The 13068-nt window shown below is 32.6% G+C and overlaps 1 protein-coding gene across 5 annotated transcripts in view; it reads right to left on the bottom strand.

Annotated features, from left to right (window-relative positions):
• Positions 1-13068, bottom strand: part of FSTL5 (follistatin like 5) — a 270592-nt gene that overhangs the window by 219649 nt on the left and 37875 nt on the right. For 3 of the 5 annotated variants that reach the window (XM_063156281.1, XM_063156280.1, XM_063156283.1), the window contains one exon: positions 9075-9108. In XM_063156281.1, coding sequence (XP_063012351.1) covers positions 9075-9108 — 34 coding nt within the window. The remainder of the gene's footprint in view (positions 1-9074; positions 9109-13068) is intronic. The other 2 variants (XM_063156282.1, XM_063156284.1) reach the window with 1 other exon arrangement.

The following is a 13068-nucleotide window of genomic DNA, read 5'->3' as shown; positions in this document are numbered from 1 at the left end:
TGGAGAAAATATGTTTCTCATGCATAATCAATAACATTCTGAAGAAAACTATATGCAAAATTTATATGCATATAAATTTTGACAGACATAATTTTAATTACAACTTGAGTTTCTAAATGTACTCAACACTTCTCACTTTGTGCTTACCTTAATAATCTGAATGTAAAACCATTATTTGAATGCAAAAATTACTTCTGTTTAAGATGGCATGGGTATGGAAATTTCTACCATGTAACACAAATGTGTCAGATTTTTTCTACATAAGTGTTCTTAAAAGTTTATGGCCTATAAACAGCACAGAAAACCTATATGTAAGTTATGCTGATAGCTGTCAGTGTTATAAATATGCAATAAAAACCAGTGGCCTCATACCTGAATGAAAAAAGATACTCATTTACAGGTAATTATTGAAAATATATAAAAAATAGAAATTGTTTCTGAATTATTCAGATTTTTGCTTCTGAATGCTATGTATTCCTCCTCAACTTCACTTTTTCTTTCATGACAACCCTTTGTCAACTTCAAATACTTCTATGAATAGCCTAATTGCATTGTCATCTTATTTCAAAAGTCCCATACCTTCTCAGTGATTTCTCATGGACATCTCCTCACAGCACTGACTCCTTCTTCACAGCACAGCGAACAAACTCCAGATCTCTCCTCACCCAGCTACCCCACCCTTTTGTATCATCTCATTACTGGACACAGCTGTGGCCTGTTAAGGGCAGGGCTGTTCCTAATCTTTGGTGATTGGTACAGCTGCAACTCCTCAGGTGTGAGATTGCCTTCTGCACTATTTTCTTACATTTTATCCCTCCACATAATTGAACTACAGCCTACATTGTATTTTAAGTTCATATCTAAAAAAAATTATTACAGAGCATAGATTTTGAAAATTATCTCTATGTATATCTTTTCCAGTGATAGAAATACCATAGCCCCCTTTCTGTGCAGTAATGAGGTATCACAGCAGATTATTTAATACAATCAACATAGAGATAATACTGAGATCTACTGATAAAGCAAAGGTTTATGCTACAGGCAAATAAAACACAATAACAAAAGTTGCTTTCTTCTAGTATAAATTCTAAAGTACATTTTTAGCTATTACTTGGTATACTTTTTATTTGCAAATAAACAACAAGTTTTTTCCTTTAATAGGATTTGGATAGTTTTTGACACGCACTTTGCTTTTTGAAAATCTATTCTAAAAGGAAAACTTCAAGTTGTTCAGATAGGAAGATTATTTTGCTTCAGCAGTCTGTTACACCAAATGTGCGCTGCACTTTCTATCATTCTCATTTGTTTCTTTTTGGTCATAATAATTCCCTGCTACATCACAAATAGTGTGAAACAGCCTGCTCCACCTGGTTATTATATGCCAAACTGAACTAAGCTATCTGTGGTGCTGATACAAATCATATTTTGCTCTTCATTCTGAGAATGAAGGCTCTGCAAAGGCATAGGGTACACAGAAAAGGTAGACAATACTTTAAACCAGCCAAGCTTCACAGGAAATGACCCATTTTACATTTAGATTTCCATTGTTAGCATAATCAAAGGAATATTCACTACATGTGAGAAACATGGCATGCATAGCCTACAGACACTGCACAACTGTATATATATCTGTATTAAAGGACCCAAGGATACTTTTTCTGTGAATTTAGTGCAAACCTTCAGCGCTCAAGAGAGAATTCAAATTACCTCATATAGCCATCTGTGGTTCGTGTACCTCTTTTAAGATGAAAGAGGTAAATGAAAGCCATTCTTGAAAATACACATTGTCTTAAGCACAAAAAAGAATCTAAATATGTAAAACTACAAAGCTTTTAGCATTAATTTTTAACTTTAAAACCTCAACATTATTAATAATAAAAGAATAGACTAACTTAAAGTCAAGACACATTAATTAGCTCTTCTCAGCCTACTCCTGAAACAACACAAGAAATTACCCAAAACATTTATTTTCACTATAACATTCAAGTTAAACAATAGCTACTCTTACAGGGAAGCTTCAAAAAAAAAAAAAAAGAAACTCTATTGCTATTCAAAGTCTTTTGTGGGTCACACAATATTAAAATTCAGACTACCAATACATTTAAATTTAAATAACCAAAATTGCTACATTCATCCTCTGAGTGACTCCTTTAAAGATAGTAAAGTCTTAATAGGAATGAATATGTATTCCAGTCAGTATTCAGCACTCCCGTCCCCTGCCAGGGCTGAATCTCTTCTCCACTCTATCTGTTCAAGTTAAGTGTTTCTGCACTACAGAGAAAAACTTCATGAATACCACTGAACTTATTCTCTCCGGTCAAGTTCACAATGTCTGCTTTGGAGTAGATTTAGTAATTTAACAGAATGCAACTTAAATTTTAGGAGGACACAGATGAATGTTTTACAAAAAACAAAAGAGGGATACCAATCTCTTATGTTAGCTCTGCTATGCTACTACATGCAGAAATAACCATTGCATCTCTTGTTGGAAGAGATATATCATATTGGAGAAGAGTTCTTGCCTGGAATTTTGAGACAGACCATATTTTTCCCTTCCAAATTTCTGAATGTCATGAATATTACATATGAGAAAAAAATCAAACTCAGATGTACATTTTCCTGCTGTAAAGAAAATCCAGAGAAGAAAGAAATTATTTATATGTATAATTCTTAAAGCTGCCAATAAGTCAGGCACGAAGAATTTCATCCTTTTATGAATGCAACAGACACAGTTGTAGAATATTTTTGCTGTCATATTTTCTCCACTATCATTATATATGCACTATTACATAACATATATAGGATCATTTATATATAAATTATACATAATAAGTATCAGTAGTTATCTCTGTAATCATTATCAGAATATATGTGCATCCCCCACATACTTTTAAGAACTGGCAATGGAAAGTGGAAATAATGGATATGCTCTTAAGAAAAATTAAAGATGCATCTGATTATTCCAATTGATTTTTTGAATATACACTGACAGCTGAGAATTTTTTGCATAATTAAAATTTTTTTTTTTAGTCTCACAGCAAAAATGGACTTGGAAACGTTGCAGCCAAGCAGTTGGAAATAACTCCTCTGTGAAAATGCAGACATAATTTGCAACAAAACACTCAAGAAACTCCATGTGATACTGTTCCTCCCCTGACACTAACACAATAAAACTGCAGGCAATTTTTCACTAGTATGGAATGTAGGCCTAGAATTTATCTTAGGGTAAATGCTGCAATTTTGTAAAATATATGCACCATGTTGTATTCACTTGTTATTACTTTAGCCTTTTTAATTAATTTCTTGACAAAGATAAAGTGTGTTTACCTCAAGATAACAACTGGTGAGGCCATATTTGTGCAGTTTACACTGTTTATGTCCGTGGCATTACACTGGTAGCAAGTCTGACTAGGTTGATATACAAATACTGTGCTGTATTGAGAGATAGATCCCAAAACTGGATTGCAGCATTGCCCAATAATGCTTTGCTTATAAGAAATAAGAAAACATTTTCATAAATCTGTATATACAGTAGAGACCTTGCTCTGGGTGTGTACTTTCTGTGTCAGGTAATCACACTGTTACCAAAGATACCACCTAGAACTGATATCTGACACTGATGCACACACTTTACTTTCTAAAAATGAGCTTCAAGTATGCTGAAAAATAAACTCTAAGATTAACTGTTACACTAAAATTATTTTCACACATGCATAAATTTGTTTATTTTAAATGCATTTCATAATCTGCATTGATTCAGACCTTACCATTGTAATTTCTATAACTGTTAATCATGGAAAAGCCATTCCAATACAATAATAAAGAAAGAACACTCCAAAGCATTCAGTTTATAACACTATGTCTGTAGAAGTTTTGTAAGAAAGGGAAAAGAGAATCATTCAGGTGCAAAACAGAGCTCCATTTCTTATGACAATTCTTAAGTAACAAAGAGATTTGAGTTTCAGTTGACCAGGCCTTGGAGGAGAACAAAGAGGATAAAAGGGGATAGGATTTGGCACACTTAATTCAAAAATCCCATACAACTCTTCAAAGTTTATTCACTCAGGTAAATTAGAACATACTGACAAAGAAAAGAACTTCAGAACAAAAACTGTAGGTCAGATTGGACAAACATTTGCCAACCTTTTGCTGCTACACATATTCTGTAAAATAGTATATTTTTTTCTGAAATGTACTGATCTAGTATAGAAGCTACCAGAGCATAACAAACTAAAACATTAGTCAGTCCAGTCCAGGAGGATTGCATTTCAAATTCTAACCACACAGAATTAATCGGGGTCTGTTGAAAAACAAATTAAGAATAATTTGTTAAATTATTTTAATATAATAATTATATTATCATTATAACATACATTATTGCATACAATATTATGGTATAATATTTATACTTATTATAATTTTAATATACTATTCTAATTATTATAATAGTTTTAATAATGCTTGAGTAGAAAAACTGGATCACTGGATACATTACAGAATGTAATGAACTGTATTTTTTGCCACAGTTAATGGTTTTAACATGACAAAGGATGCTGGTATCATGTATTATGCATCAGAACATGCATAGCTTTGTCCATTACCAAAAGTAATAACATACAGACATATTGCAGAATAGATCTAACAGTTTGTTCACCCACTGGCATTTGAGAGTATCTCCAGACACTATTTCACTTTTACAAGTTATTATTCAAATAAGGCCTTACTGATTTTGTCCCTCAAATACCCTAAATTTTAAAATTTCTTAAGCTTTTTTCCATTTCTTCATGTCTTACATTCATGAGTGCATAGAAAAAGATTACACCAATCTGGGATTTCAAAAAAGACCAGGAATGTTGTGAAGGTATGATAAACAATTTAAAGAGGAAAAAGCAAGTAAGATATGCAGGTGATGCCTATATGATTTCCCCTCTAATTTTGGTAGCTAAAGATTAAAAAAGGAACAGATGTTTGTTAATGATATCAGAGGAGTCAGGCAATATGTTCATAATCATAGATAATTATGTTTTTGAAACTAATCTGTGAGTCAATAATGGTTTTACATTCAGATTATTAAGGTAAGCACAAAGTGAGAAGTGTTGAGTACATTTAGAAACTCAAGTTGTAATTAAAATTATGTCTGTCAAAATTCTCTAAATGGTTGAATTTTGAGTGTTAGTGATGTTCAAAGCTCATATCAATAGTAGCTAGCAAACATTTTAAAACATCCTATACAGCTGGTATGCTACACGACAGGTGCTCTTAACTAAAGTAAAAAATTCTTCAAATTAATATCATTAAAATTATTTGCATGCACACTTTGAAAATGTTATGAAAAGTGCATATTTTTCAAATCTTAGGTGGAGCACTTTTTCTATCTTTCAAAAGATAGAAAAGTTCTTTAAGTTGCTAGAAGTATTAGGGAAAGTTATACTATTGTATCATGGCTCAACATCAACACAACTGCCTTACTCTTGGCCTAAATTCAGACATTTTTCTGATTTTGCGGGTGGCTTTTTAGAAAGATATTACACATTGTTTCTCTATACTGAAACCAATGTTTTAATTCTCAAAAAAAAAATTCAATATTTGAATATTAGTAATTAAAACTATTACTAAGCTTAGGGACTGATCTGAAACGCTACCAGTTAGCTGAAATATTTTTGTAGCTCATCATTTCCTGTGTTCCAGTGTTTTTTCTGTGAAAAGGACTTGAGATGCCTTTAAGATTTGGCAAATAGTTAAAATGGGTCAACCTTATAGTACTTCAGAAGTAAAATTTTTTCAGAATTATATTGTCAGAAACTATTTCTACTTTAAAGTTTATAACATTATTTATTAAAAGCACATTAGTGTCTTCAAAGTCAAACATAGGTGGGAAGAAAATTCTGCACATTGCTTAAATGTAGCACAATTTCTGATGTTTCCAAATGACCACAAAAACTTTCCATTTTACCTTCCACTACAGGTTTGGAAACAAAACATTCTTTTGTCTGAAGGAGTTAACACTGGAAAACAAAGGTAAGGAAGGTCAAATGGAACTTCAAGCTAGCAATTAAAAGTTAGCAAGGTTTGGTTGGTAATTGCCTTGTTATTTCTTTCACATTACAGAAGTGTTATAAAACTAATTTAATTTGTATTTTGCCCTGGTGATAATCATTTTCACATACAAAAAATTCTTGGAAGCAGAAGGAAGTTTGCCAACATCCATTAAAACTGTAAAACGTTAACACAGTATTTTACATAAAAGTAGTGCTGCTTTTCTCAAGCAGCGTACAAAAAGATCTGTTACCTGTTAAGTAAAACAGGAAAAAGAATATCACAGATCAGAAAGAGATGGGACTAGGGTCAGAACAGGGGGTGTTTGAGTATTGGCTTCTATTCTGGTGTGATTGACTTAGAGGCTGAAAACAGAAGCAACAGATGGGAAAAACAAACAGTTCAGAGATGTATCAGGAGAAGAAAAAAAAACACTACAGAACAATAAAAACATACTTACTAAAATAGGAATCAGATATAATTTATAGGATTTTTTTATAAATTAGTTAAAATGAAAATTCATAGGTATTTATAATGTAATAAAAGATGCAGAATGCTCCTTTATACTAATATATTGATCCTGCTGAAGTCAAAAAGCATTTGACTTGACTTATGCTGCAAGATCTTCCCCTCTTAAAAATACAATCTAATGAAATTATTAATAAAAATTAGATACTGAACTACTGACTTCAATAGAAGTTATAGGGCACAACAGAGACATCAGCATTTCACTTGGTAAGGATGAACTTGCCCTCTGAATTAAGAGGACAAGATTGCTTCTGAAAGCATCAGAACTGTTAAGAAACCACAGAAAACTTTTTGTCCTTTTGCCATATGAAGTGGCTGAAATATGTAGAGTGTAAGGAATATTGTTAGAAACCCATCCCAAGAAGTTGAGGAAAATTTACCTATCTCAGAAGAACATATGCAGAGCACAAAACATTTAGATACTGCATACAAACTGCAGTTACCTGTTGACAAGACAAAAATGCTCATGCTGAAACATTTATTTAGTCCTGTTTCATCTGAACCAACCAGTATTTTAAGTAGAAAGAATTTTAAGATTTTATATGCTACAAGTGAAATAAAACTATCTTTTTGAAACTTTGCAATTACATGGATAAAGAACACATGAAAACAAATAAATTCAAAGAATATGAAAAGAGAATACCATAAAAAACCCCAATAATGGACTCACCTCAAAATAGCATTATGCAATAAAGTATATCTGTAGATACATACATGTTTCAAAGACTACTCTGTGCATAATTAGTCTTCCAGACCACTGAAATCTTCCAAGTTGAATTGTCAGTTTAGGCAGAGACAAACATATCTTGCAGGAAGTTTTGTAGGTTAAATATTTCCTTAAGTGATGTTACAGATAAAATCACATCAAATTTTGTGCAGCTCAGCACCAATATCACTGCCTAGCAGGAGAAAATGGATATCTCCCTTCAAGTGGAGTTTAATGGGCTCCTTTGGTGGAAGGTGTGGACAACACTTGGCAATCTTTTGAAAATTGTTTCCCTGGTTAGTTCACTAAAATAACTGCTAACGAATTAGACAGGCACACTCCCATCCAGCTCATTACTTTGTTCCTACTTTTACTCCTTGCTCACATACATACCATGATGACCACCTGGCAACAGCATGGGGTGGGGTGTGTGAGAAAGACTGTTAAACATCATATATATCTGACATACATCATAAAAATCCACAAAGAATGGCCCATTTCAGAATCCTTCAGTATTCACAAATCATTTATTCCTCTAATCTGATCTGAGTTGTCACAGTTTTTTTTATAATTTGTATTAAGTCATCAGACAAGAAAGCATTTTGAACAATATATCATGGATACACTCACTACATCTAGAGAAGATTCACCTTTATATTGTATTACCTCTGAAAAGAAAATTATAAATCACAAATGGGTGAAAATAAAGGGGATTTTTTGGTTCAGTTATTTTTCCCATGCATACTCTTCAAATGAAGGACCATAGGTCATTCAGATGATGTAAATTATGATATCATCATAAACAATCTAATTGTCCTGACACAGCTCCAATCAACCATCAGCTTTAGCTTGGCTTTAGATGTTTGTGTTTATCCTCCATGCAAGAGAAAGGAAGAAAATTGAGATGAATGAGTACTGTGATACATAAATAACTGAATTAAGAACAGCTAACTCGGGTGATATGATTACACATTGCTTCCTAAGGTAATAAAAAAGATACAGGTTGGTTTGTCACTTAATTGCCTCCTCTCTTTGCAACATTTACCTGCTGCTCTTTCTCCTATCCTCCCGTTGTATCCCTTTTAAACTATCTCATATCCTATCTCTATAAAAAACTAAAGTATCAAGCAAACAAGCTCTGCCACCACTGGCAGTTTTGATTTTCATTTCTTGCTTAGTAATTTTTAATGACAAGGTTTGATGTTCTCTCTCTCAACATACTTTCTTTTAGGAAAAAAAAAAAAGGTGTGAACTCTAATTTGAGTTTTGGAAGTATTAATATTCTTGATAAAATGTTGTTTCTTTAACCTGGATATTCTATTTCAGATCGTGCTTAGCCACTGGCACAGAGTAAGGTGCAGTGAAAACATCAATTGTACACAAAGACCACGCACAATGGTTGTTTCGCAAGGCAACCTATTAAGGACATCACTAATTTGTGCAAAAATTGGAATCACACCCAGTTTCAGATTTACTGAATGGAAAGGGAGAAGCTAAATTGATGGTACTGATGTTTTATGGAAGGATAATAACCAGCCATAGTCAAGGATATGAACTTGGTGAGAAACTGTGCAGCCCATCCCATCTAGCGTAGCAACCAGTGTTGTTCATCTCAGGGTTCCAAAAATAGATTTACTAATACATTTACTTTCTTAATTTCAATCCCTTTCCTAAAAATATATTTGTCATTTCAAATACTAGAATATTTGGCAAACAATCCATCTGGATGTTTTTTACCAAAAATGAATGCTACATTTGTGATAATTATGAGAATGTCCACATTTTGAAAACAATTGGCACTTACCTTTATTTCTTGAGCTTTCATGATTCTTTTCCTGCTGCAATTAAGAGCAGAAAAATGTATTAATTTCAGAACTATTTATCACAAAATCATAGACAGACATGACTCAAATGAGACAGTGTAATTCCTCCTCCATCCTGCTCCAAAGTAAAATCAACTACACTTAGCCTGATGCCTAAAGAGTCCTATATAACCCATTTTTAAACTAGTGTTTTTCACTTCTTTTTTTTCCCCTCCCAAAATGACAGGGATTAAGTGCTGGAGCACATAGCCCAATGGGGCCATGCAGTCTCTGTCACTTGACCTCTGTCTTGGGAGATGCTCATAATTCAACTGTACAAGTCCCTGAAAAACTGGGATTTGTCCCATGTTTGGGTACTGCAATTCTTCAAATATTTGCTGCTATATAAATTTATTCCAGTAAAAATAGCATTAGGAATAGGCTAAATGCAAAACACTTCAAAATTTTTAAGCATTTTAGCTTTTGATAACAAAGAGAGTGGGCTGATTACCCTTTAGTACTAATTGCACTGTTTTATTTTACCTATAAACACCAAGGATTGTATTACTGTGCTCATAACAGGTTCATTTAGCATCCAGACTGTATTTAGAAATCTACAGAAAGAAGTTCATACTTCTACACCAATACATATGTCCTTTAACATCATTTCTGTTAATATTTTCTAATTCACAGGGACATGGAAATGTTTAGTTAATGTTAAGCATAAGGCCATCTTATCCTCAAACAAGTAAAACATATTGTTCCAACATTTTTAATTTTGTGAAATAATGAATAATATGGCTAGAAATGCAGTATTTTTGTTGCTCCCTGCAAACCAATCTTACAAATCCAAGTCAATTATTATTTTCTTGTTTCTTTTCAAACAAATAAGTATGTCAAAACTTGTATGTATTTGTAAAATATGTCTTCAAATTTCTCCATTTCCATACGTTAGAAACACTAATAAGGTGTCAAAAAAAAAAAAAAAAAAAGGAAAAATTCATTATCAGTAAAATGTGATGTACTAGATATATTTTTAGTATTTCCTAAACGAAATGAATGGTATTTCCTGAAACACTGGATAGGATGTGCTGAATTTACCAGAATCAATTTTCATGCCATTCTGATTTTCACGCTCTACTAAATTTAAAGCAATAGTTTCAGTATTACTGAATTTCTTTTGCGTTTTACACTACAGTCAGCATTTGGTTTAGTGGGTCTGTCTAGTACTTTCTTCGAGTCTTCTAAAGGAAAACTTGCTTGTAATTTTTATTTTATATATCCTTAGAAGTCATGCAGTGAAACTTAGCCTTTAACAGGCCAGTGTAAACTCAGAGAATCTTGTTCATAAGAAGTCTATGCTTATTACAAAATCAACCAATCACCAAAGTTTAGAGTCAAGATGTAGCCAAGTTGTGCTAGCATTTCAGGTAGTGCAATTTTATGGGCTCCACACTGTTCAGTTCCACAAAACTCACTAGTCTTTCTCCCTTCTTTAGTTTGAAATCAGAAAAATTGAATTTTTTGCCAACAAAGCTGCAATAGATTCTAAATACTTACTCCAATAACTGATTACTAGATCAGAGCTGCCTTGCAGGAAAGCAACATTAAAAGTCAAATATTGATATCAAAGGAGAAGAGAAACACTAATTAGGATGAGAATTACTTTTTAGGAAGAAGAGAATGCAAAAAACTTGGCAAAGTTTAGAGTAGAAACAAAAAGATTTAGATGAAATTTGAACATTAGGAAAAAAATTGCAGGGATTTTTTTATTGAACTGTGTTAAGATTTCAAGGAAAAGAGGCGTTAACTGAAAATATCTTTTCAGACCTTTTCTTCTAATATTTTTATTTCTTTAATTTCAGCTCAAGATTTTGGAACAAATTTTCATGGCTTAGCTTTCTCAAAACACTCAAATTTTAGTTCTGAGCTGCCATTCAAACTAGAAAGAAAATACTTTCCTAACAGATCTAAGACCAGACTCGGTGTGATATTCCTTGGGCCAAGATGCTTGGTAGCAGCAAAGAGCACCCACATAGAAAGAAAAGTCTCCATGCCTCAAGTGATTTCAAAATTAACCAGTGATTATACTAGGTGCAACATCTCTGAACTCAGAAAATAGTTTTCTGCCAAGACAAATCTTGCTAGATAAGACTTTTCAACAGAAAACACAGAGTTAAAAAATGCAGACAAGTTTATACTGAGTGAATTAAATCCAGATTCCTCCTTAATATTGAGAGATAAATTATGTGAAATATTTTCTGTAGAAAATCAGTGAGAAGCAATGAATTATGCTAGTCACCCAACATTAAAAGCACCTGTAACTTAGAAAAAATCATTTCAGATGCTCAGGGAAATAGGAACTGCTCATCCTCATGGGAAACACGCAAACAAATAAAATTTTCAGGGTCCTGGATTGTGAGAGAGGTGAAAGAACTATTGAAGCTTGCAGTATGGTTCATAATGAATAAATTGTTCATAATGACATTTATTTCCATCTGCATTTGTGCAGTGGGCTAGGATTTTAATGCTTGTTGGCCTGTAAACAACAAAATTTTACCCGCGTATATTAGACAATATATGTGCCTAATATATAAATGTGCAAGCATCACAGTATTAAGTAAAACATATTTCCGTATAAACATATGTGTGGAGAACTTGATAAAAATACTATTACACACCATTCTGTTATACTTCTCCTGTACTGGATTATGATATATAAACAAAATATTTCTACCCAACACGTTAACAATCAAAAGGATATATAAATAAATTTTATATAAATACACACACAAACACACAAATATATATATGTCATCATTCATTTAATCATTCTGGATCTATGTGTCTAGAATGGTTACATGAACTACAATACCACATTGGTACCTATTGATATGAGCCATCTGTAATAGAACCAACCATTTTGCATTCTAGGATATTTTTATCTCCTTCAATATAGCAAAATACTTTTGAGTTTAACATTCTCCAAACAAATAATTCAGATAGGTTGAATGGCATTTTATGGCTCTGTGTTGCATTACAGTGTATCAGCCTGATGAAATGTATCAATGCAGAACATATTAGAACTGTAAAGAAACCTTTCCTGTGCCCAAAAGGCTGAATTTAAAGTAAACTTTTCATGGAGACAATGTCAGATTTTTTGTTATGTTTGTGAACTGAAAACAATCACAGATGGTTGACCATAAAAATTACCATTCCTACAAATTCTAAGTCAGAAACTATTTCCAATATAAATCAAATGAGGCTCTGCAAATAAACTTATTTAAATATACACAAATATTTTTCCAAGGTATAAAAGCTCCTTTTCTAGTGCTATTTTTCTTTTTTGTCTTAATACACAAACACTATCAACATCTCTTAAAACGTTTTGATATCATTATTCAGAAATATCATGTTTGCTAAATAAGTTTGACATAGTACCAAGTCTTATTTAGAAGGGCTTCACATTAGCAATAAGGGGTGTAGAGAAGGATGATCAAAGGGACTCTTAATTTACCAAGAAGGTACAAAGCTACTTATAAGAAAGACCAGAGCTGATATGTAAAGGTAGATGATATTCTAGGACTAAGAAAATACACCATCCACTGAAGAAAAAGTAAAGCTCATTTCTTAGTCTCATTGAAATACACATCATGCAAATTTTGTTTGGTTTTTTTTCCCTTTTGAAAGAAAATTACTGTTTATAAACCTTGGATGTTGCACATAGAGGCATTCTGAATGCCACTTAATTCTGTGTTTTTTAAAAGGCAAACTACATAACTGTATTTCATACAGAACCTCACTTATGGCTCTGCCTGAATCATCTGCTGAGGATCTGGCTACTGGTAAAGAAGAGGAGCCTTATTTTGTCTTTGGAAAACTCAGACAAAGCCTCCTTTGCTATGCTGGCTCTATTTAAAAAGTGGCTGCTGAATTAATCAAATTCCTAAAATAAACAAAGTACTAATTAGTATAAAGCATATGGTAGATTGTCCT

Source organism: Melospiza melodia, chromosome 5, assembly GCF_035770615.1.
Source record: "Melospiza melodia melodia isolate bMelMel2 chromosome 5, bMelMel2.pri, whole genome shotgun sequence".
Classification (NCBI taxonomy): domain Eukaryota; kingdom Metazoa; phylum Chordata; class Aves; order Passeriformes; family Passerellidae; genus Melospiza; species Melospiza melodia.
Note: the sequence above shows the minus strand (reverse complement) of the source record. Positions and strands in the feature narration are given on the sequence as shown.